This window comes from Protomyctophum parallelum, assembly GCF_964188405.1.
Source record: "Protomyctophum parallelum genome assembly, chromosome: 11".
In the NCBI taxonomy this organism is placed as follows: Eukaryota; Metazoa; Chordata; class Actinopteri; order Myctophiformes; family Myctophidae; genus Protomyctophum; species Protomyctophum parallelum.
In genome coordinates, this window is record NC_139707.1 from 45,491,508 (window position 1) to 45,517,847 (window position 26,340).

A 26,340-nucleotide genomic window follows, 5' to 3' on the forward strand; every position below is an offset into this window, starting at 1 on the left:
TCTCTATATACATTTTTGTAAATTAAAATGTTCACTATACATGTTCTCAATCTGTAATCTGAAACCTTCCTGTCCTATAGCCGCGGGGTCTACTGCTGATCTAGTACAGAGAGCCTTGTTTGGGTGCCTGGGCAATGGGATACTGTATAATATGCTGTGTTTTTGAGCTTCTTGTCAGCCAGTAGTGGTCCTTTATACCCCCAGTCTCAGGATCTAAACGTTTCAAAAGAAACTACAACCTTATTGTATCAACATAACGTCTACCATACAATATTATCGTTCAAAACACAAATGCATTCACTAAAAAGTTAAAAACGGTTATATATAGCCGCTTTATAGATGACTATCAAGTAAGCAAAATGGTGACTGGTTAATTCCAGTGCGCTCTCACCAAGCAACAACCCTACAATTTGATATTGGACTCGATAAAACGCCATGTTGAATGCATGTCGTTTGGAACCCCTAAATGATGTCCTCAGACATCCCATCGGACTCCCAATTGAAAATATGTTGTGCCACAGTGACCCCCCATAAAGATTTGAGTTGTTAAAATGTTTTCAAAGATGATTAAAAATGTGTAATTTAGCCAATGTAGGTAGAGTTAAATTGGTTAACCATTCTGGACGGGAATCCCTTTTGGTGTTTTAACTAAGCATTAAAGTTGCCACCGAGTGGCGCGCTACGAGCTTGTAGGTCTGCTGTTTTTGAAAAAATCGTGAAAATGCGGCACACATCTTTGAATATATTCTTTTATCTTTTATTTTGACGTCAGGCCTAAATGTCTTAAACTTATTCATTTTGTTGGTCCTGGAACAATGACAGCGGAGGTGCGTTTGTTTCGTTCCACAGAGACCTACACCTGCCTGTCGGGGCAGTTCAAGTGCACCAGGAAGCAGAAGTGCATCCCCCTCAACCTGCGCTGCAACGGGCAGGACGACTGTGGCGACGGGGAGGACGAAACCGACTGCCGTAAGAAGCGTCTCCTATACGTAGCTCTTTGGCCACTTTACAAATCAAAATGTAGCAGATCTGTTTTTATTTTAATTTTTTTATCCCACATTTTTTTCACCCCTGTGTCAATTATCTAATGTGATCCTGGGCTCTACACACCCTCCGCCAACCTGGGGAGAGCAACGGACTTGAACTCATGCTTCCTTCATGCCTGAGTGTCCAAGTTGCTCCTTTACACCTGACAGGGGGGAGTTTCCCTGGTTGGACGTATAGCGTGTGGAAGGAACACGTTATTCCAACCAGTTCCTTTCCCCTCCATCAGGCGCCACCGGCTGGCCAGGGGGAGGCAGTTTAGAGACCAGGATTAGATCCGTTTACTTTTGATGCTTTTGTGTGACGCTGTAGTATGAACAAATACTGCATACATTTACAAAACAAGAAAGAAGCGCTGTCTCCATTGTGTTGTGTTTTTTTTTACATCTCCATCGAGCACCTGGTTGATTTTATTTCTGTCGCTTTATATCGAGTGACGTTCGAACGTCGCAAACGTGTCAAATAACTGTACTATGCGCCCTGTATAGTTCCCCGTCAACCCGTGAGTGTGACTGTGATCATGCTTCTCTGCGGCGTTGCTCTGCACTGGGCATGGGCACACTTGAGCCGACAGCCGCGGACAGAAGAAGCTGTGTTTTACGTCATTTCCGAGTTTTTAAGACAGCTGGTGGATGGAAAAGACCAGATTCCCGGAAACGCTCTCCTGGAGGGGTGGTGGAGCTTCTTTTCCATCCACCCGCTGTCTTAAAAACTCGGAAATTGGCCCAGGCCGTAGCGTAACGGTCTGGGCACCGGACTGGTAATCCAGTCGCAGTGTGCCGCGGGTTCGACTCCCGGACCCGACACGGCCTTTACTGCATGTCATCCCCCCATCTCTCTCCCGTTTCCTGTCAGCCTACTGTCTGTCCCTTCAAAAATCAATAAAAGGCGTAAGCCGCAAAAAAAGAAAAAAAACTCGGAAATTACGTAAAACACAGCGTCTTTTCTCCGCGGCTGTCGGCTCAAGTGTGCCCATGCTGGATGTCTGTCTGCAGCCCTGCGGTGGCTGCCAGGGATATTTGCCTCTCCTCTCCCCATTGCCCAGAGGCCTTTGGCTTTGCCGTCCCATTGGCTAGAAAGCAGCCAGTCACGATCTTATCGACTATAGGTCGCGCAAAAGTCGCTTATACATTTCATGAGCTGTTGTTATAGGTCAGGTTTTCACCTGACAACACAAAAGGGAGATAGAGAGGTTTCTGCCTGACAGCAACAATATAGATGTAGTGGATAAAAGATGGAATCTCTTCCAACATTAAATCCTTCAAGGTCTGCATTTGACTTTGAGAGTCAGATACTACAGTGCATGGAGGCTACTTGTACGTACGGTTGCCTAGTGCCTAGCATGGCGTGCTGCGTCTGTAACGAGCTGTTCCAAACGGCAATTCCTATGGCAACCTGCTAATGGAATGTTGTCTGCGCGGGGGATTAAATATCACTGAATCGTGGAGAGGCTGAGAGAGCTGGTGGTGATATGTAATCCTAGCTCCATCTGAACATCACACCTTATGTGCCACCAAACTGCCATATTTGTCTTGCATTTTTATTTTGCGAGAGAGGGAGAGAGAGAGGGAGAGAGAGATTTGTCTAAGCTTTAATTAATTAAGGTGAAGGCTAATTACTTCACCTCGACTCAAACTTGCAGCATAATTATTTGTGTGCAGGGTTTTGAATGCACTTTATTATTATTATTATCATTGTTGTGTTTTTTATGAACCATTGAAATGAACGTGTTATCTGTCAAGGCTTTGAGTGAATGCTTAATCCATTCTGACCGGGCACCCATTTTGGTGTCGGCATTATGTTATGCTTTAGCTATTGAAAAATAGCAGATCTACAAGCTCATATCGCGCCACCGAGCGGCGCGATACGAGCTTGTAGGTCTGCTATTTTTGTTTAATCGAAGAGCGACTGACATTTTTTAGAATCTGATCTCAGGTCAGAATGGGTTCATCAGGACCAGTGTGTGTCCGGCGGAGACCTCGTATTAATCTGATCTCAGGTCAGAATGGGTTAAGACTTTGCCCGGCCCTGAATTGTTTAATCCAACGATCAGCTCTGCTTAATTATGCTAAACCCTGCTATTTGCTTAATGCGTTTTAATAACCGGAAATCAAACTTCTGGGCCCAGTGGTGGTCGGGGTCCTTAGTGTATATATTAAAGAACAATTGGTGCAGAGAATAAATGGTGCAGAGAATAAATGTCAAGAAGCTGTTTAAGACGTTTTTAAGACGTTCAGGTCTTAGCTTAGGGTTGGGATCTGGAATCACCGGATTCCAACATTGAGGAATTGGAGGAATTGGTTCCATCACATTTGTAACTGCCAGTGGTGGAAAAAGTACTCAATTATTTTACTTAAGTAAAAGTACCAATACTGCCATTTAGAACTACTTCGTTGCAAGTAAAAGTACGGAATTGGAAATGTACTTGAGTAAAAGTACAAAAGTATCGGCATCAAAATGTACTTAAAGTACTAAAAGTAAAAGTACTGTCCCATTTCACAAGTTCAAAATGTGTACAAAATCTATTGAAAATAGCCGATCTACAAGCTCACGTTGCGTTGCGTTGCGGCACATTGTGAGCTTGTAGATCGGCTATTTTCAAATTGCCAAAATGTATGGGGTTGAAGTGGTTAATGTATGTTTTCTAAATCAAAATTAAAATCTCCAAAAGTAACTAGTAACTAAAATGTTCAAATAACTGTAGTGAAGTAAAAGTACAAATTTTGCCTCTGAGATGTAGTGGAGTAGATATAAAGTACTGGAAATTGAAAATACTCAAGCAAAGTACAAATACCTCAACATTGTACTTAAGTACAGCACTTAAGTAAAAGCACTTAGTTACTTTCCACCACTGCTGTTTCATCACACACTGCCAGAGCTGGTACAATGTAAGCGTCTTTTATCCAGAGCGACTTACACAAGCAACGTAATCTAATCACATAACATCAAACGCCAAGAGACTAGTGTGCCTCCTCAGTAATCTAGGATTTTATTTTAGGCACGGCGTGCACACACACACACACACACACACACACACACACACACACAGACAGACGTTCAGATCAGTTTTGTTTTTGGCGACGCATTTTGATTTTAGTTTTAGTCGTAGTCTCTTCAATAGTTTTCATTTAGTTTCAGTCACATTTTAGTCACCTGGAATGTTTTAGTGTTGGTCTAGTTTTAGTTGACTACATATCATAAGATTTTAGTCGACTAAATCTACAGCAAGGGCAGAATCCATTTGTACCGGCCGGCCCGTCGGCCGGTGCGATGGGTCGGCCGGCCGGATTTTTTTATTTTTTGTACCGGCCGATGGGCCGGCCGGTGCGATAGGTCGGCCGGTCCGTGGATAGGTCGGCCGGTCATTTGATAGGTCTGCATATTCTTCTTACTATAGCTCTCTCTCACACACTTTTCAGATATCACTTGATATGGACATTTAACAAAGCTATTTCCCGATTCACACGACTCAAATGAGCCCACCCCCGTCCAAAACGGTAGAGGAATGACAGAGTTACCATTTGGGGGTCCCCGAACCTTGAGACCCCCAAAGACGCCCCCAGGGGGGCGACACGATTCAAATGAGCCCACCCCCGTCCAAAACGGTAGAGGAATGACAGAGTTACCATTTGGGGGTCCCCGAACCTTGAGACCCCCAAAGACGCCCCCAGGGGGGCGACACGATTCAAATGAGCCCACCCCTGTCCAAAACGGTAGAGGAATGACAGAGTTACCATTTGGGGGTCCCTGGGGGTCCCCGAACCTTGAGACCCCCAAAGACGCCGCCAGGGGGGCGACACGATTCAAATGAGCCCACCCCCGTCCAAAACGGTAGAGGAATGAATGGAATGACAGAGTTACCATTTTGGTAAAAAAAAGAAATATATATTTATTTTTTTTTCCGGCCGCCCGACTCACCCACGGACCGGCCGACCCATCGCACCGGCCGGTACAGATGGATTCTGCCTCCATCTACAGTTGATTTAGTCGACTAAAATGTATTTTGGCGGGCCTCGATGCCATCGTAATGACAGTTTTTTTCACTTGCTGAAAATAGCAGATCTACAAGCTCACAACGTGTCGCGAGCTTGTAGATCGGCTATTTTCAGCATGCAACTAAGTGTAAAATGACTTATACTGGATCTCTTGTCCACTAGTCCCTTTCTAACATTTTTGTCTCGTTTTTATTTGTTGACGAAATTGTCAGTATATTTAGTCTTAGTTTTCATTTAGTTTCCATTTAGTTTTCGTCAGTGGAAAAAGGTAGTCGACGAACAATTTTCGTCTTAGTTTTAGTCGACAAAAACAACACTGGCACACACACACACACACACACACACACACACACACACACACACACACACACACACACACAGACAGACGTTCAGATAGTTGTGTCTTTATAATCCTCAGCGGAGAGCACGTGTTCCCCGGAGCAGTTCCAGTGCAAGGCGTCCATGCACTGCATCTCTAAGCTGTGGGTCTGTGACGAGGACCCGGACTGTGCCGACGGCTCCGACGAGGCCAACTGCGGTGAGTCTGTGCTGTGTGGAAAAGAAGAGAAGAGAGTCACTTCATGGCACTCCACTCCACATGGTACTCCACTCCACTCTTTTTGTCTCCACCAGGCCGAAGGCATGTGGGAAGAGTATGTTTTGCACTCCGTCCGTCCGCGTGTCCGTCCGTCCGTCCGTCCGTCCGTCCGTCCGTCCGTGTGTCCGTGAACAGCTAATCTCGGCCACCGTTAACCCGGTCGATGCCATATTTTGCACACACACTCCCTGGATGCCAACGATGAACCTCTGCCCCAAACTTTCCAGAACGGCCTGTTATAGCGCCACCAGGAGGCCGCTTTGTGCAAAACAAGTTTTTGCACAGTACACCTACAGATTTTGTCCAAACATGACGCAAATTGGTACACAGTCTCTCTAGAGCCATTCAACGAAACGGGTCTTTCAGATTTATCAGACTCCATCCTGATTGGTTAAGATTGGCTTCCAAAGTTCACAGGAGTGCTCAGTTTCAAACAATGAACACATCGCGTGATTTCCGTGAAATTGTGCACCCACATTCCCACTAGGCCGAGGACGAAATGCCACATGAACAATTTCAACTCAGCCTCAAGGTGGCGCTATAACTGGCCAAAAAGTGTTTTTACCTCTAACTGCACGGATCTGTGGATAACCTGGTGGAGACCTGTGCCCGGAAGGGCACTTTTTCTAGTTTTTGCTCTTTCACTGCACGGCAGGGCCTCATGCGTCTGATGAGGAAATGAATTAATTTTACACTCGGGCTCCTTCTGGTCTCTCTCTCTCTCTCTCTCTCTCTCTCCCTCTCCCTCTCCCTCTCCCTCTCCCTCTCCCTCTCCCTCTCCCTCTCCCTCTCCCTCTCCCTCCCTCTCCCTCTCCCCCTCCCCCTCCCCCTCCCCCTCCCCCTCCCCCTCCCCCTCCCTCTCCCTCTCCCTCTCCCTCTCCCTCTCCCTCTCCCTCTCCCTCTCTCTCTCTCTCTCTCTCTCTCTCTCTCTCTCTCTGATTAAGTGTGATGGAGATGAAGGACACTCGACCTTAACCACTAAGGGTTTAGTAGTGTTTCTGTTTGAGATGTATTTCACTAAACGGCATCGTCACATAAATATCTTAGCATAATTTGATTCTGTGGTCTAGCCTAGACTTTGCATCGATCTGTACAATTGTATTCGTATACGCAAAGGCAGGAACACACCTACAGTAACGCACACACATGCACGCACGCACACACATGTGCTGACGCGCACACGGACGCGCACACAATTTACAATTTAGGCATTTAGCAGACGCTCTTAATCCAGAGCGACTTACATTAAGCAAGAACAAAAAAAGCATGGGAATAGATCACATAAAAACATTTATCAAGAAACATGCGTAAGCTAAGAAAGTAACAGTGGAATAGCTATATAATGAAGCTATACATATAAACTATACATCTATACTACTATGCTATACATATGTACTATGACGTGCTATGACTACATACAATGCAATTATAGTGCTGTCTACATAACATGCTATAAGTCTGTATCAAATGCTATCTAAGTCTACAGAAATGCTATCTAAGGGGGTAGGGTAAGTGCTATGGGCCATGATGGAGTCTGAAAAGGTGGGTTTTCAGGCTACGGCGGAAGATTGGGAGTGATGCTGCAGTTCTGACTGCAATGGGAAGTGCATTCCACAGTTTTGGAGCCAGAAGGGAGAAGAGTTTGGGACGTGTGGAGCGCTGTCCCGGCGTTTTTAGTGAGGGTACTTCCAGCTTCCCTGCGTTGGCTGATCTGAGTGAGTGCGAGGGTTTGTAGGGTTCAATCATACTTGCAAGATATGGGGGAGCCATACCTTTGGTTGCTTTGAATGCCAGCATCAGAGTTTTGTATTCTGTGCGGGCAGCGACCGGGAGCCAGTGGAGGGAGCGGAGCAGGGGGGAGACATGTGAATATTTTGGCTGGTTGAAGACCAAGGGAGCTGCTGCATTTTGGATCAGCTGGAGAGGCTTGCACATGCTGGTAGGCCAGTAAGGAGGGAGTTACAATAGTCGAGACTGTTGTCTGGATTAGGAGCTGGGCTGATTCCTGGGTGAGGAACGGTCTAATTCGTCGTATGTTATAGAGTGTGAACCTACAGGATCGAGTGACAGCTGTGATGTGAGTTTTGAATGAGAGCTGAGTGTCCAGGACAACACCAAGATTCCTGGCTGTTGGGACAGACGTTACCAGGGCGTTGTCTACGGAAATAGTTAGCTCCCGCATAGGGCAGGACTTAGCTGGGAAGAAGTCTTGTCTGGGTTCAGTTTGAGGTGGTTGGAGGACATCCACTGTGAGATGTCAGCCAGGCATGCGGTGCTGCGCTCTTCCACCTGAGTGGCAGAGGGGGGGGAAGGATAGAAACAGTTGTGTGTCATCGGCGTAGCAGTGATAGGATATATTGTGAGCAGAGATGATAGTGCCAAGGGATTTAGTGTACAGTGAGAAAAGGAGGGGACCAAGTACAGATCCCTGTGGGACCCCAGTTTGGAGGGTTCGGGGGGATGATAACAGACCTTTCCAGGAAACCTGGTAGGTCCGGTCGGTGAGGTAGGAGGAGAACCACTTTAGTGCCGTTCCACCGATGCCTAGATCCGCTAGGGTGTCTATGAGCAGCTGGTGGTTCACTGTGTCAAATGGGATAGGTCTAGGACAGTGGTAACCAACCTTTTCAAGCCCAAGAGCCCATTTTATTCCCAATTGTAAGCCAAAAATAAAACGTGTTAGAAAAAACACTTGTTTTTTTGCTATTTCTGACAGGCTCACATCCACACAAAGACTAAAGCTTAAATTAGAATAAATACTTATAGTAAGTTATATTATCAATGTCAAATAATATTAAGACAAATGTATTAGAAATAAAAAATATTAGGACAAAAATACAAATAAACTTCTTTGTTTTTTTTAATAAAACAAAATGCAAAGGACATGAATTGCTTTTACAGCACAATATTTTGTTTCTCATTTCAATGAATATTCACATTGGCAGATGTTCAAATGACATAGGCATAACATGACCATATATATTTGCACAGATATGGTGACATACTCTCAGGGTCAGCCCACCTTTAATGAGACTGCTGTGACTGCACTTTATCTGCAAGCGTTTTGAAATCTGGTTCATATTTAGTGATTGCCAGTCTGAGGGTGTCATTAAGATGTGAGTCAGTCATACGAGTTCTAAACTTGGATTTTATTACTTTCATTTGTGAAAAGGCCATTTCACATAAGTACGTGGAACCAAAGTAGGCATGCAGCTTGAGTGCACACACGACACAATCAGCGGATACTGACTCTAGGAGTCTAGGAGGATCAGTACTGCAGAGTGGGAAGCAGCTTGGGCAGCATGTAGTGCTTCTGTGACTGCCAGCAGGGCAGTTTCTGTGGAGTGGGCCTTCTTAAATACGGACACACACACGCCCATTTGCGTCTAGAAAGATTTTCCACCATTTAGAATTTTCTTCAAAACACACTTTTTGCTCTTCCACCTACAGATTTTGTCCAAATCGGCCGTCGTTCGGCCGTATAATCGGCTTCCGAAGTTAGTGGGAGGGACCTATTTTACAAAGAAATGCCACAAATCACTAACGGAATGTCCAATCCAACCCCAACATGATTTTGGGGGGATAAATCACCTCCAAATTACTCGCACATGATCACAGGGGTGACTTGACATTGTAATTGGCTCGCAAAATCAGTGGGAGGGGCCTATATTTACGAAGGCGATCGAGGCAACCACATTTTGCAATTTCCCCAGAATTGCACCTTTCCTGTACTAGTTGCCCAACTGATTACACCTCAAAATACATACCGTACATCACTAATATGATCTATTAAATCGCATTACCCACACTGTACATCATTAACCCATTCTGAACGGGAACCCATTTTGGTGTTAGCATCATGATATGCTTTAGCTATTGAAAAATAGCAGATCTACAAGCTCATATCGCGCCACCGAGTGGCGCGCTACGAGCTTGTAGGTCTGGTATTTTTGAAAAATCGAAGAACGACTGACATTTTTTAGAATCTGATCTCAGGTCAGAATGGGTTAATCAGACCAGTGTGTGTCCCAGTGGAAACCTCGTATGAATCTGATCTCAGGTCAGAATGGGTTGAGGTCGTCTCATATTCGACATAGCAGCTCTACAAGGTCAAGGTCGTCGTGAGCTTTTTAGATCGGCACATTTCCGCTATAATTTTGCACGGTTGATTTGCGTCGGCAGTCGAGCTCCTTTCGCTCTTTCATGACGGTTCAGGGCAGCAATTTGTGAGGGGAAAAAAACATAGCGGAAAACATGAACAGTTGAAATATGGACATGGAAAGGTTTTGGTATATATTACACGTAGACGTTTGACACGTCCGTTTCATCTGTCAGTTCTCGTTAGTGCAGGAACATGAATGTCCTCTCCCGGCCTGCGGCCCGTTCAGAACGGTTCTGTTCTGTTTGGCCGTGATGGCCTGTTATGTTTCGCTGCCTTAGTAACTAGCCCTTTTAGACCTGAGAGGACGATTCTATGAATGCCTTCTAAATCCTAAATCCTGTCAGTCGTTCTCAAACATTTTCATGTCAAGGACCCCCAAAAATCGATGGAATTGCCCGCCGAGCCCCAGCTGTGTTGTTCCAGGGACCCCCCCCCCCCCCCCCCCAGAAGCAAAGATTTGAGTTAAAAACGTTCGCTCTGATAGAATATATATTCAAAACATTTGTGCAACATTTTCACGATTTTTCAAAAATAGCAGACCTACGAGCTTGTAGATCTGCTATTTTTCCAACAGCTAAAGTACAACATAATGCTCAATTAAAACACCAAAAGGGGCTCCCGCCCAAAATGGGCTAGATACAGAACGAGCAGCATGTGTAATCCTCAAAGAAGATTGGTCAAAAAATACAGTTGATGAATACAATGCATTCATCTTTTTTAACGAGATGTCTTTCTGTTGTTGTTGTTTTTTTGCCTGGATATTGTCCCAGTCACTGGGGAAAAAATAACAATAACATAAAATAACAATAACCGAGACCCAGTGGTAGTTAGCTTAATGTCTTTATTTAGATTTTTTTCACCATGGCTGGGCAGGAGACAGATCTACAAAGTAACTACTGCTGATTCAGCTCCGCTTGACCATTTGAAAATAGCAAACCTACAAGCGTTTTTTTTCGCTTTTTCTTTTGTGCCATTTTCAATATACTTTTTATACATTTAAAAACTTAAAATGGGACATGATTCCGCACTAATGAGTGCTTTTACTCTTGATATACTTTAAGTACATTTTGATGCCAATACTTTCGTACCACGCAGGAGTGTATAAGCACCACTATAATTCATATTAACAAGGTTTCCTTTTTTTGGTTCCTTCCTAATGTTTTTCACTCCACTTAATCCCCCAAACATCTGGACTGTCTTCCCATTAACCCGTTTTGACCTGGGAACGATTCTACAAAATGTCTTCTAAATTCTGACAGTTTTCTGAAAAACCCCATGTTTCTATGTCAGTCGTTCTCAAACATTTTCATGTCAAGGACCCCCAAAATGATATGTAATTGGCCGCCGACCCCCCATCACAAAATATGTTGTTTCAGGGACCCATCCAGAAGCAAAGATTTGAGTTAAAAACGTTCACTCTGAAAGAATATATACTCAAAGATTTGTGCCACATTTTAACGACTTTTCAAAGATAGCAGATCTACAAGCTCATAGCGCGGCACCGAGTGCCGCGCTATGAGCTTGTAGGTCTGCTATTTTTCAATAGCTAAAGTATAACATGACACCAAAAGGGGCAGCCGCACAGAATGGGTTAATGAGACGCTGTGACTCTAATGGCGGTCGGTGGGCCAGAACATCGTAGGGACTCAGCAGATGTTTTCATTTGTTTGGAAACTGTTAAACCACTAGCTTAGTTGGAGACCAAATTGATTTTTTGTGTGTGTGTGACTGTGTGTGTGTGTGTGTGTGTGTGTGTGTGTGTGTGTGTGTGTGTGTGTGTGTGTGTGTGTGTGTGTGTGTGTGTGTGTGTGTGCGTGTGCGCGTGTGCGTGTGTGTGTGTGCGCGCCACACAGTTGTAAGTGGCAACCAATACTGCAATGTACAAAAGTATTGTCATCAAAATATTCTTAAAGTGCCAAAAGTAAAATACTCAGCCAGTTGCACAATGTCCCGTTTCACAAGTTATACCATATTATGTCTACAATTTATAAAAAAAAGCGTTTGAAAATAGCCAAAGTTTATGACTTTGTTCATGTTCAATCATGACCAAAAACCTTCAAATTGTGCTACTGTTGTCTACGACAAACACTATTAACATTGAGTGACTGCAGTTTCTTCCAGCCGTGAAATGCAGTACAGCACTTTGAGTAGCTAAATGTACTTTATAGTTGCGTTACGCCGCTGGTAGGTTGGTGGGACTAGAACTAATGGTGGTTGTAGTCTTATCAGCATGCATGTGAGCCCCCAGCTTTCCTGTGTGTGTGTGTGTGTGTGTGTGTGTGTGTGGCCCCATGCTGTTACAGTAGCTTCATGGTGTGTGAGTGTTGTAGGGCGGTGTTGTAGTGGCTCAGGAGGTAGAGCAGGTCGTCCAATGATCCCTGGGTCGGCGGTTTGAATCCCGGCTCTTCCTGTCCACATGTCGAAGTGTCCTTGGGCAAAGACACTGACCCCTACATTGCCTCCAATGAGTCGGTCGGTGTGAGCTCGCCACCGTTGGTGTGTGAATGTGGGAAGTGAGGACGCTGGCGTCGACTGTTCGCCGCTTCACCTCCCAACGTATGAATGAATGAACCATTTGTAAAGCGCTTTGAGCTCTTGGAAAAGCGCTATAAAAATGCAATTAATTATGATGTGCGTTACCTTGCTGTAATGTGTTTATTTTGTTGCCATCTTGCCACCTTTAGTCGTCTCAGCCTTGTTGTAAATTGATTTCCTGGGGAGCTCTGCTTCTTCATGGTCTTATTTATAAACATCGGTGCAATAAGTTCAGGTTTTGGACCTAAAGTAAAAGTAGCAATACCACCAGTTAAAAGTACTCTGTTGCAAGCATCAAAATATACTTTTCGATAATCCTCTTAGAATCTCACAACACACACATTGCTTCTAGATTGCCTTTTTCGTTCAATTAGTATAAAATAGGAATAGTTACTGGTGGTATAACTAACGTCTGGTTTGTAATAATAACCTGCAGAATAACTAGTAACTACTGTAAAGCTGTCAAATATTTGTAAAGGAGGAAAAGGTATAGATGATATAGTGGAGTTACTGTAGCTGTAGCTCTGAAACGTGTTGAACCAGAAAGCCCAAAGCAGAGAAAATGCCCTGCAAAGATTCCTGGGATGCCCATTCTGACCTGAGATCAGATTCATACGAGGTTTCCACTGGACACACACTGGTCTTATAATTAACCCATTCTGACCTGAGATCAGATTCTAAAAATGTCAGTCGTTCCTCGATTTTTTTCAAAAATAGCAGACCTACAAGCTCGTAGCGCGCCACTCGGTGGCGCGATATGAGCTTGTAGATCTGCTATTTTTAAATAGCTAAAGCATGACATGATGCTGACACCAAAACGGGTGCCCGTTCAGAATGGGTTAAGCACTAGGCCTTTCTTTCTTTCTTTCTTTCTTTCTTTCTTTCAGAACCTTTTGAATAATTCCCCGCTTTAATGGCTGTATAGAGATGAGTAACGCTAGCATACAGGAGAGAGAGGCGAGACACTCCAGTGAGTTATTAGTCCATAAAATGTAAGGAGGCACCGCCACTCTGGAACACAGATACTGTAAGTTGGCAGAGCAAACAGTAGCCGTAACTCACCCGGTGTCTCGTCTTCTGCTGAGGCACAGACTAGGGCACTGCTCTCCTTTAACCATTATCCTTTGTCAATTGAAGCCTCATTTTGATACTGACGCTTAACGCCATTGCCGAAGACCTTTGTCAATTGCGCTTTTATCGTGCATTCGATCGAGCGGCCCACAATGCTACTCACGTTAGCCGGTTAGCTAGCTGTGTTGTTAGCGCAACACTGGATCGTCCATCTTAGATTGCCGTTGCGATAATAATCCATTCTATTCGTTTCTTTAAATCGCCTGTATCTCCTATTCCTTGTCCCAGATGGCATTTCCGGTCAAAACAGCGTTTCTTTGACGGCACAGAGCCGACGATGTGGAGCTCCGGTCTGGATTCATAATTATAAACAAGGCCTGTCCCAGCTCCGTGTAGACTCCTTATGTCTACCGGTTAGTGGACCGGAAATGCGGCTTTTCAAAATAAGAGCTCTAATTTAAAAAAATGCTGGCGTGAATTAGATCCTAATTTTTCAATAAATGCTAGCGGGCAATGGGTTCACTAAAGTCCAGAGACAGGGGTTTGTTTATTTGTTTATTTATTTTTTAAATTAAAAGTTAAAGCATTATATTCTGATATAGTATCAGATTTTTGTGTTTCAGTTTCAATTTTGTCCGCTCATTTCTTTGCGGCAGGGTCGTGGTGACTCCCGTTACTGAACGAACACTTCTGATATTTTCATTTCTATCAGAATATAAAGCAATTTTATTAATTTCAACAAAGGGATATCACTTGCCCTACCTGTAAGGACTACCAACTCAGTGGCCTTGTGGTTAGAGTGTCCGCGCTGAGACTGGGAGGTCGGGGTTCGATCCCCGGCCGGGTCATACCAAAGACTGTAAAAATGGGACCCAGTGCCTCCCTGCTTGACACTCAAGGGTTGGATTGAGGGTAAGTCCCTGTGACATACTAGCGTCATGTCCAGGGGGTGTACTTGTACATCAAGCTGCCTCACGCTACAGAAACAGGAGATAGGCTCCTGCCCTATGGGCCTCATGGCTACAGAAACAGGAGATAGGCTCCTGCCCTATGGGCCTCATCATGGCTACAGAAACAGGAGATAGGCTCCTGCCCCTATGGGCCTCATGGCTACAGAAACAGGAGATAGGCTCCTGCCCCTATGGGCCTCATGGCTACAGAAACAGGAGATAGGCTCCTGCCCTATGGGCCTCATGGCTACAGAAACAGGAGATAGGCTCCTGCCCTATGGGCCTCATGGCTACAGAAACAGGAGATAGGCTCCTTCCCCTATGGGCCTCATGGCTACAGAAACAGGAGATAGGCTCCTGCCCCTATGGGCCTCATGGCTACAGAAACAGGAGATAGGCTCCTGCCCCTATGGGCCTCATGGCTACAGAAACAGGAGATAGGCTCCTTCCCCTATGGGCCTCATGGCTACAGAAACAGGAGATAGGCTCCTGCCCCTATGGGCCTCATGGCTACAGAAACAGGAGATAGGCTCCTGCCCTATGGGCCTCATGGCTACAGAAACAGGAGATAGGCTCCTGCCCTATGGCTATGGGCCTCATGGCTACAGAAACAGGAGATAGGCTCCTGCCCTATGGGCCTCATGGCTACAGAAACAGGAGATAGGCTCCTGCCCTATGGGCCTCATGGCTACAGAAACAGGAGATAGGCTCCTGCCCTATGGGCCTCATGGCTACAGAAACAGGAGATAGGCTCCTGCCCCTATGGGCCTCATGGCTACAGAAACAGGAGATAGGCTCCTGCCCCTATGGGCCTCATGGCTACAGAAACAGGAGATAGGCTCCTGCCCTATGGGCCTCATGGCTACAGAAACAGGAGATAGGCTCCTGCCCCTATGGGCCTCATGGCTACAGAAACAGGAGATAGGCTCCTGCCCTATGGGCCTCATGGCTACAGAAACAGGAGATAGGCTCCTGCCCCTATGGGCCTCATGGCTACAGAAACAGGAGATAGGCTCCTGCCCCTATGGGCCTCATGGCTACAGAAACAGGAGATAGGCTCCTGCCCTATGGGCCTCATGGCTACAGAAACAGGAGATAGGCTCCTGCCCCTATGGGCCTCATGGCTACAGAAACAGGAGATAGGCTCCTGCCCCTATGGGCCTCATGGCTACAGAAACAGGAGATAGGCTCCTGCCCTATGGGCCTCATGGCTCGGCAAGGCTACTTACTTACTTACCTACCTGTAAGGACTAAGGGGAAATAAGGTAATGTACAAAGCAAAAATAAAAATGATTAAATAAAAATAAACATCTTTAGGGATTTGATGTTGGATAGAATAAACAATAAACCTTACTTGCGTCTCTCTCGCCTCATGCAATGCATTCAGGTATTTCATCTTGCGATGCGCGGCATGCCTCTGGAGATCACGGCGTGTTTTGAACTCCGTGTCAGACCTGTTCAGGGAAACCCTGAGGAAAATAGAACCATGATTACATGTAGAAAATATGATGAGCGGAGGAGAGGAGAGAGAGAGAGAGAGAGAGAGAGAGCAACCCCATTAATAATTCATGCTCTTTGATGGAATTTTCATCTGCATGTTTGTTTGTTTTTTTTCCTTCCCCTTCTCCTTAAAGATGAAAAGACCTGTGGACCGCACGAATTCCGCTGTGAAAATAACAACTGCATCCCAGATCACTGGAGGTGTGACAGCCAGAACGACTGTGGAGACAACTCGGATGAGCAGAACTGCAGTGAGTATTTTAACCCACTCTGACCTGAGATCAGATTCATACGAGGTTTCCACTGGACACACACACTGGTCTGATTAACCCATTCTGACCGGAGATCAGATTCTAAAAATGTCAGTCGTTCTTCGATTTTTCAAAAATAGCAGACCTACAAGCTCGTATCGCGCCACTCGGTGGCGCGATATGAGCTTGTAGATCTGCTATTTTTCAATAGCTAAAGCATAACATGATGCTGACACCAAAATGGGTGCCCGCGGTCAGAATGGGTTAAACCGTTTTCCACCAGCGCAGTTTACCTGAGGCCGATTCTACAAAAAAATAAGAGACTTCTAAATCAGAGACAGTTTTCTGAAAAACCTATGTTTCTATATATATGTCAGCGGTGCTCAACCTTTTTCATGTCGAGGACCCCCAGAATTATCTGTATTTGGCCGCGGATCCCCCCATCTGAAAAGATGTGTTTTTTCCAAGGACCCCCACCCCCCCCCCACCCCCCCCCCCCCCAGAAGCAAAGATTTGAGTTAAAAAAAAAAACGATCGCTCTGAAAAAATATATATTCAAAGATTTGCGTCACATTTACATGATTTTTTTTTCAAAAAATAGCAGTCAACACAACTTCTTTATATTCCCGGCTTTGGACATAAGAGGTTTCTACCATGGACTATCGTTGTGTGCGATGCGGCTAAACCTCCCCACCGTTGAACCGCCCCCCCCCCCTGCTCAAGTCTTCCCCGTTCCAGCCCGTCTATTGATGTGCTAGTAATGAGGCCGCTCTGTAGGCACCAGAAGCTGAGGCGATATCATCTGTAATTTCACCAAGCTCACCTTTCTGACGCGATAAAACATTCATCACCACTCCTAAGAGCAAAACAATTTATTTACCCCCCCCGTGCAAAAGATTGTCTTTTCATACATTACATACACAACGTTCCTGTTTGTGCTTCGTGCGTCATGTTTGTTCTTCAGTATGGTAAGCTCACATTTCATATCACACACACACACACACACACACACACACACACACACACACACACACCATACAGTAAGAACTCCTGTAAGTTATTAAAAGTAAAAAAAAAAAAAAAAAAAAAAAACCCTGGTTTAGGGTACCAACAGGTGACAAAGTGGTGCCGTTGAGCTTCACACTGTGCACAGGTGCATGATGGGAATCTGATTTAACCCATTCTGACCTGAGATCAGATTCATACGAGGTTTCCGCCGGACACACACTGGTCTGATGAACCCATTCTGACCTGAGATCAGATTCTAAAAATGTCAGTCGCTCTTAGATTTTTCAAAAATAGCAGACCTACAAGCTCGTATCGCGCCACTCGGTGGCGCGATATGAGCTTGTAGATCTGCTATTTTTAAATAGCTAAAGCATAACATGATGCTGACACCAAAATGGGTGCCCGGTCAGAATGGGTTAAGTCAATCATTACGTGATTTTGGGTGTGACTCTACGGTAGAGGGGAGACCCCCTGGGGACCCGGTCCCCCTCACGTTAACTCTGTCATTTCTCAACCGTTTCAGACGCGGGCAGGGTCGCCGGAACCGGGTGTTAAACAAAATCCATGTGGAGTGACGGACGATCAGCTGTCATCCAGGAAAATACATTTTGTAACCCGCTATCATTGGTTCTTTAGTTATGGGCAAAAAAATAATAATCTGAGAGCGTAAAATACAGACAATTTCACAATTTCCGCTCCACTATACCACTGCCTTTCTTACATAGAACGAACGGTGCACGACGACAGGCTCACAATGCTGCCTGCGTCCATCTGCTATTTTGGGTGCCTGACACCGCGGGCGCAACCTAGCATAAATCAGACACTACGTGCGCACGCGGGGCGTTGGAGATGTGTGTGCGTGTGTGCGCGCCCGTGCGACACCACGGCATGGTGTGTATATAGTATATACGCGACTGTGCTGAGTGTGCATCATTTGCGTGATTTATTAGCCGGCGTATTCCCCCATACCTATTAATGTCACTTAAAATGCAAATAAAGGCCAGTCAAGTGTTGGACGTGGAAGAATTAACCCATTTTGGGCAGGAACCCCCTTTTGGTGTTCGCATCATGTTATGCTTTAGCTATTGAAAAATAGCAGATCTACAAGCTCATAGCGCGCCACCGAGTGGCGCGATACGAGCTTGTAGGTCTGCTATTTTTTGAAAAATCGAAGAACGACTGACATAGCTTTTTCAGCTTTTTTCAGCTGAAACATGGCTTTTTCAGAAAACTGTCAGGACGTAGAAGACATTTTTTTAGAATCTGATCTCAGGTCAGAATGATTTAAGCAGGTGGGCCCGGTAGACAAAGCAGCCAGCGGAGAGGAGAGGCTGCAAATCAGATTGTGCTGTGCAGACAGCAGTGCCTGCTGGGAGGGAGAGCCTGGCTGGCTGGCTGGCGGTGCACACAGCTCATAACACACACCCCGAGCTGGCTAACCGTCCATGATAACAAGAGGAGAGACTCGGGGCCCACAGGCAGGCACTGGATCTGATGCAGCTGTTTAAAGACGTCCTAATGCCGTCCTGAGGGACGCAGGGCCTCGCTCTAAATGGGTGCAATGGCGGTTGCCAGGTTTTCCCTGGCTTCGGGGACTCGGGCCGTCCCGTTGTCCCCGTCCCCCGTCCCCCCCCTTCTCTGTTGTGGTGTGGAATATGGCTGTGAAGGTATTTACATCATGAGCATAATATAACGCTGGCAGCTACAGGAATACCGATACGGAAGGATCAGCGGTAATTTAGCGGAACAACGTTTTTTGCTGCCAAGGAATTAGTGCGGTTTTGAACACCACAGCGCTGTTGGACGCTGACCGTGTCCGTGTGTGTGTGTGTGTGTGTGTGTGTGTGTGCGTGTGTGTGTGCGTGCTCTTCATACAGAACCGGTTACCTGTAACCACAAGGAGTTTCCGTGCACAAACGGGGACTGTATTTCGTCCCGGTTCCGATGTGACGGGGACTACGACTGCGTGGACAATTCAGACGAGGTCAGTACCACCAGCGATGTGTTTACCATCCATGTTGGACTTCTATCCGTTTTAATTGTGTTCATTTGTTAACCCATGTTGTGTCCAGCTGGTATTTAAATAGACACTGTGTAGAGTTGATGAGATGAGATGAGATATACTTTATTGTCCCACGAGGGGAAATTTGTGTTGGGCAAAAGTGCATTAGTACATCAACGCTTTTTAAAACAGACAGACGATACACAAAAGACAATACGCGGTAGCAGCAAAAAGTACAAGTCACAAGAGTATCACAAGGGAAGTGCAAATTGCAATAAGAGAAGGTATATAATATAAAAAAGTGCTAGAGTATTCACAGTTTATAGTATCACAATCACAGTAAAGTGAAATAAGTAACTGAAGGTCAAGAAGTCCCTTCCCCACTGAGAACTATGAACTATGTGGCGGTTGTTTAGTAGAACAATTGAAGTGGGAAGAAAATAAAGTTTGAAGCGGTTGCTCTGTAGCGTCTACCAGAGGGTATAACAGCTCATACTCTGAAGATAATATTATGTGAAGGATCAGACAACACTCTATATGAGGCACATCCACTGTGCCTCATATTAGCCTTTTAACCCATTCTGACCTGAGATCAGATTCATACGAGGTTTCCACTGGACACACACTGGTCTGATTAACCCTTTCTGACCTGAGATCAGATTCTAGAAATGTCAGTCGCTCTTCGATTCTTCAAAAATAGCAGACCTACAAGCTCGTATCGCGCCACTCGGTGGCGCGATATGAGCTTGTAGATTTGCTATTTTTAAATAGCTAAAGCATAACATGATGCTGACACCAAAATTGGTTCCCGTTCAGAATGGGTTAACGCCTCTGGATGATGTTTGTTTCGTGCCTATCTATGTCAATTAATGTAACTCAATGTACTTAATGTTGCATTGTTGACATCCATGCTGCAGTCACGAACAATTCACATTACAGTAATCTCTATTGTCGCGCTGTTTGGGCAGGCAAGCTGGCCTCATTAGAAAAGTTAAAAACAACTGAACCTTTTCTGCAGATAGCAGAAACTCTACCGCTCACTCCGTCGAGGCACACACAAACAAACAAGCCACTAATACCAACACTTTTACAGAACATAAATTATACAAACCAACAGACAACGACACAACCCTTTGTTGCTCTCACAAGAATGATGCAACAGGATTCAAGATAGAAGAGGGTTTATTTGTCACTCACTGATATACAGGTACAGTGACATTATCACGATGGCACTGTCAGAATGGCAGCACGCCCGGACCTTTCCTGGTGGCCCCCCTCCCCCACTGAGCGGATGTAGCGCCTTTGTCCTACTCCTCCCACCCAATCCCACTCACTCCCCGCCTGCAGTATTGCATGACAATTATCACCCTCCTCCACGACACGCCCGTCTTCGGACACCCACACTGTGACCGAACCACCCGAGCGAACCCTTAACCCATTCTGACCTGAGATCAAATTCATACGAGGTTTTCCACTGGACACACACTGGTCTGATCAACCCATTCTGACCTGAGATCAGATTCTAAAGAATGTCAGTCGTTCTTCGATTTTTTTCAAAAATAGCAGACCTACAAGCTCATAGCGCGCCACTCGGTGGCGCGCTATGAGCTTGTAGATCTGCTATTTTTCAATAGCTAAAGCATAACATGATGCTAACACCAAAATTGGTGCCCGCCCAGAATGGGTTAAATATGTTTTAGGAGCTGTTTTATTTTTTAATGAGTTTGAAGAAAACTCTAAACACCAGAACTGAGAAAGTGAAATTAAGTAGCCTACCTGTTGAGAAGTTTGACTATACTACTCTGCCCAGATGCTCTTCATCTGCTGTCTCTAAAACCACAGACACACACCAGCCCAGTGTTTCCAGGTTTTGTGAGAGAAATAAGCAACCGCCAGCCAACCAGGTCTAGGAAAACAAAACGTCCCCAAAAAGTATATAATAAGCAGACATGGAAACACTGCTCGCCACAACGTCAAAAAGTTATAATAAGCAGACATGGCAACACTGCTCGCCACCATGGCAAAAAGTTATAATAAGCAGACATGGCAACACTGCTCGCCACCATGGTTAATTGTTAAAATACTGTGTAAACAAGTGTGACAGAGGTGCTATGAGACTGCAGTGTGAGTGGGCCGTTTTCTTTTTGCTTTTCATATCCGCACAAAATGCACTCCACTGACTCCAGGCAGTAGTTGTTGATTTTTTGTGTTTCTTCCCCTCCCCAGAAAACACAAAGTGTGAACACACATAAGCCTTATATGCAGTGACTGCTGTGCATATAAAGCTGTGCTACTGAGAAGCTCTACTATACTACACCCCTGGCACATATTCATATTCTGAACTCTGTCTCCATCATTTACACTTACCCACATTATTTAGCCAAGTTTGTCTCTCTCTCTCTCTCTCTTTTTTGCAGTTTAAATGTATTTGTATTCATTCTGTGTCGCACCAATGTGTTTATTATGTTGTATTCAATATCACACAGAGTTATGTGTATTCAGTCAGGTTTCTTTTATGAGATGGCATTGGCTGGCAGAGCAAACAATGGTAATTGCATTATACAAAATATTGTATGCCTGAAGATTTTGAATGCATGACGCATCGCAAATTGGCTTTGCAATTTTCGAACTCGCACCTTCGCGAGGGGAAAAAAAACCAGCGTTACATTTCTCACAGTCTACATTTGAAAGGAAATTAAACTTGAATATATATTCCATTGTCTAGCACGGCGTGGAGTTTAGGAGATTTTCTTTAGCAGCGTTGAGCAATTCCTGGGAGAAAAAAAAGAGAAAAGAAAGAAACCTAATCACTAGCAATGATTCACTGTACAATGCATAATTCAAGGACACAGTACTCGTTATTACAATTCATTATGCCGGCTAATTTATTGCTCTGTTAACCCATTTTGCGCGGGAACCCATTTTGGTGTTAGCATCATGTCATGCTTTAGCTATTGAAAAATAGCAGATCTACAAGCTCATAGCGCGCCACCGAGTGGCGCGCTACGAGCTTGTAGGTCTGCTATTTTTTTGAAAAATCGAAGAACGACTGACATTTTTTTAATCTGATCTCAGGTCAGAATGGGTTCATCAGACCAGTGTGTGTCCAGTGGAAACCTCGTATGAATCTGATCTCAGGTCAGAATGGGTTAAACATTTGCACACCCGATTTTTATATATAATTCCTCTCCCATGCGTGACAATGCAACCCTCATTAACCCTTTCTTATGAGCTGGCTCCCCAATGGCAGCTTTCTGGGTCAGTGGCGTCAAACGTCTTTCATGGGCAGCCAAGCTGCCATTCAATAATGGTTAATATCCACAGTGGTGATTCCCGGTGGCATCCACAATGGCCATCATGGATCACCTACCCAACTATTCTCCTTTTTGAAATGCCAGCGGTCCTTATTGCCCTGCAGGGCGGTGCTGGAGACAGAGAATCCACATTTTAGTCGCTGTCTGTCCAGGCAAAAAAACTCTTATATCCATAGTAGTGTAACATTTTGAGGGTTTTTTTGTGTGTAAATGAACGTCCTACTTGATCATAGTACAGCACAAGTAAGACGCGCAAACGCGGGAAGCGAACGCAGCTCGTAAATGGCAATAACAACAATTAGAATAAATTACATACTTTTTTTAAGGTTTTCTTTTTAAAGTTCTCTTTTTTGTGTTTTTTTTAAGATTTTATTTTTAAGTTACGTTTTTTGAAGTTAAGTGTTTTTAAAGTTTTTTTAAGTTAAGTTTTTTTGTGTTTTTTTAAGTTTTTAAGATTTTATTTTTAAGTTAAGTTTTTTGAAGTTAAGTGTTTTTAAAGTTTGTTTTAAGTTAAGTTTTTTTGTGTTTTTTTTAAGTTTTTAAGATTTTATTTTTAAGTTAAGTTTTTTGAAGTTATACAGCATCACAACTGTGGCTCAGGAGGTAGAGCAGGTCCCGGCTCCTCCTCCTGTCTACATGTTGAAGTGTCCTTGGGGCAAAGACACTGAACCCCAAATTGCTCCCGATGTGCTGGTTGGTGGTACCTTGCATGGCTTTCGCCGCAATCGGTGTATGCATGTGTGTGTGGATGGGTGAATGTAATGCACAATCTAATGTAAAGCGCCTTGGATAAAAGGCGCTATATAAATGCACCATTTACCCATCACGCAAATGCTTCAAATAAAGGTATAGCTAGATCTGCAAGCTTGAAAAAACGCAGTGCGAAATGAGCTTGTCGATCTGCTATTTGAATTCGAACCGTGAAAAGTGACAGTTTTGGACGTACAGTGTGAGGTTTCGTCCTGACAGACGACGTGCTGGTCTGTCAACGCGCCTACGGTATATCACTTTAGTTTAGGTATTTAGTTTTTTCCTGCATGTTTGCTCCTGCAAGTCTACACCAGTGATACACAAAACGGGGGTCGGGAGTCCCCATGTGACACAGATTTGTGTAAAGGCTCATACATACTGTACAGTTTTTGGTGATCGGTTACCCATTCTGACCTGAGATCAGATTCATACGAGGTTTCCACTGGACAACACGTTCTTCGATTTTTCAAAAATAGCAGACCTACAAGCTCGTATCGCGCCACTCGGTGGCGCGCTATGAGCTTGTAGATCTGCTATTTTTAAATGGCTAAAGCACGACATGATGCTCAACAGTCAACACCAAAATGGGTTCCCGTTCAGAATGGGTTAAAGGGTTGGAAAACTACACCATTACGTCAGTCGCGGTGATGATCAGCTATCACCGCGGACACAGACCCATCTCTCTGTTTTCACTATCAGTCAAGTCTTTTCACTCTGGAGCTATCACCCCCGTTCACTGATTGGTCTAGAAGTTGGGTAAACCACAGGGAGGCGGGGTCAATCCTTAAAGGACATCACCGCGAGTGTGATGGCCTCGACTCTATAGCGACGTTAGAATGGCAACGCAATCACTTACAATTAATTAGTAATTGATCTGTCTTTTAAACTAGCCGATAAATTAATTAGATTATTTTTTTGTTAGCTGGAATGTGTTACATGGCATTTTGTTTATGCATTTTTAAGAGCCGGCGTTGATGTGCCGTGGAGATTTTCTTTTCACAAAAGTATTAGTTTGCCTGAAGAGGACCTTGTTTTCGGTCAAAACATTCTTTCTTTTTGGGAAAGCACAATTTATTTACCGCTTTCTTTTGCTTTTAATTAGTCAACCATGGCTGCTATTGTTGTCAGCAGTAAAACAATTCATTGTCAATTAAGATAAGTTAAATACTTAATTTGGTTTGGTAACGACCAGCGTGGATCAATATTTCAGGGTTATTGCTGAAAACGTGTATCCACCCCTGAGCTACAAACACTAGCAACCGTTGAAAGGGTTTAGCATGCTAAACATGAGGTTAGTTAGCCTTTAATTTTCAATCCAGCTGCCTTTAAGAGAAATCCAATCACAGCAAGTGTGACTCGACTGCTGACCCATTTAGTTTAATGAGCAGCAAATAACAAAATAAAGTGAAGTATATAGTCACACATATATAATATTGAACCTATATAGTACCCCAGATCTGAACCGTGCGCAAGTGCTGACATTTTTAATAGAGCTTTTAACCCATTCTGAACGGGAACCCATTTTGGTGTTAGCATCATGTTATGCTTTAGCTATTGAAAAATAGCAGATCTACAAGCTCATAGCGCGCCACCGAGTGGCGCGCTACGAGCTTGTAGGTCTGCTATTTTTTGAAAAATCGAAGAACGACTGACATTTTTAGAATCTGATCTCAGGTCAGAATGGGTTCATCAGACCAGTGTGTGTCCAGTGGAAATCTCGTATGAATCTGATCTCAGGTCAGAATGGGTTAATAGAGGCTTCCTGCTTGCTCAGGGGAGCTAGGAATTCAATATTGACCATCAGTTAAAAAGTGTTTTCAGATCCTGTGTCTAGGTGAGGCATGACCTTTGACACTGAGACTAAATGTCTCAATGGAAAGAGCAGGGAGACGGAATACAACCACCCCAATTATACGTTATAGTATCAGCATACTGTACATACAGTCTCTCTGACACTCGGCGATATGTATACGTATGAGGAGTTTATAAGTCAAATTGTTACGGGATACGTGGAGAAGGCGCACGCACACACACACACACACACACACACACACACGCGCACACACACACACACACACACACACACACACACACACACACACACACACACACACACACGGTACAGATGCTGCGCATTTATGGATTGATTTATCTGTTTGTTGTTGGTTGGTTGGTTTTGTGGTCAATAAGAAACACAACTGCATTTAACCCATTTTAGGCGGGCACCCGTTTTGGTGTTAGCACTATGTTATGCTTTAGCTATTGAAAAATAGCAGATCTACAAGCTCATAGCGCGCCACCGAGTGGCGCGCTACGAGCTTGTAGGTCTGCTATTTTTGAAAAATCGAAGAATGACTGACATAGAAACATAGCTTTTTCAGAAAACTGTCAGGATGTAGAAGACGTTTTTAGAATCTGATCTCAGGTCAGAATGGGTTAAATGGCAGCCTGCATGGCAGTCAGTGGATGAAAGGAAAGCTAGTGATTGAGAGTGATTGAGATCCAAATTAGACTTGGTCCAAAACGGCCTCAACCTCAGGTCAAATGCTTGACTGCGGTGTGTAGTACCAGCATTCAAATCCGAGGGAAGGGGGGGGGGGGGGGGGGGGGGGGGGTAAAAAATGTCTGGCCTTCTTTGGCCCCTTGGTCGTGGAATGATCTACAGTCCAGACAAAAATTGTCTTTGAAAGTTCCCTTGAGAAGTTTCAAAAGGATCATCTTTATGATGTACAGTCCAACACCTGCACATGTGTGGATATGTAACTAGCCTACAGTATGTTCATGCCTAGATATTTATTATGTCGGTTCAGATCGTTGTAGATTGTGTATATGGTGTATTTTGCCCTGCTGCTAAAAAGTAGGACAGGTGACTTGTATCTATGCATAGGTACTTTAACCCATTCTGACCCGAGATCAGATTCATACGAGGTTTCCACTGGACACCCACTGGTCTGATTAACCCATTCTGAGTGACCTGAGATCGGATTCTAGAAATGTCAGTCGTTCTTCAATTTTTTCAAAAATAGCAGACCTACATGCTCGTATCGCGCCACTCGGTGGCGCGATATGAGCTTGTAGATCTGCTATTTTTCAATAGCTAAAGCATAACATGATGCTGACACCAAAATGGGTGCCCGTTCAGAATGGGTTAAGGTGTATT

General features: G+C 44.5%; 1 protein-coding gene across 1 annotated transcript in view; it reads left to right on the forward strand.

Moving 5' to 3' along the window:
• The window catches only part of LOC310867033 (low-density lipoprotein receptor-related protein 1B-like), a gene marked incomplete at its 5' end in the record, with an annotated part of 569,593 nt that overhangs the window by 444,572 nt on the left and 98,681 nt on the right, over positions 1-26,340 (forward strand). Inside the window, 4 exon segments of the mRNA XM_083776826.1 lie at positions 850-969; positions 5,458-5,577; positions 15,990-16,106; positions 18,992-19,098. Coding sequence (XP_083632952.1) covers positions 850-969; positions 5,458-5,577; positions 15,990-16,106; positions 18,992-19,098 — 464 coding nt within the window.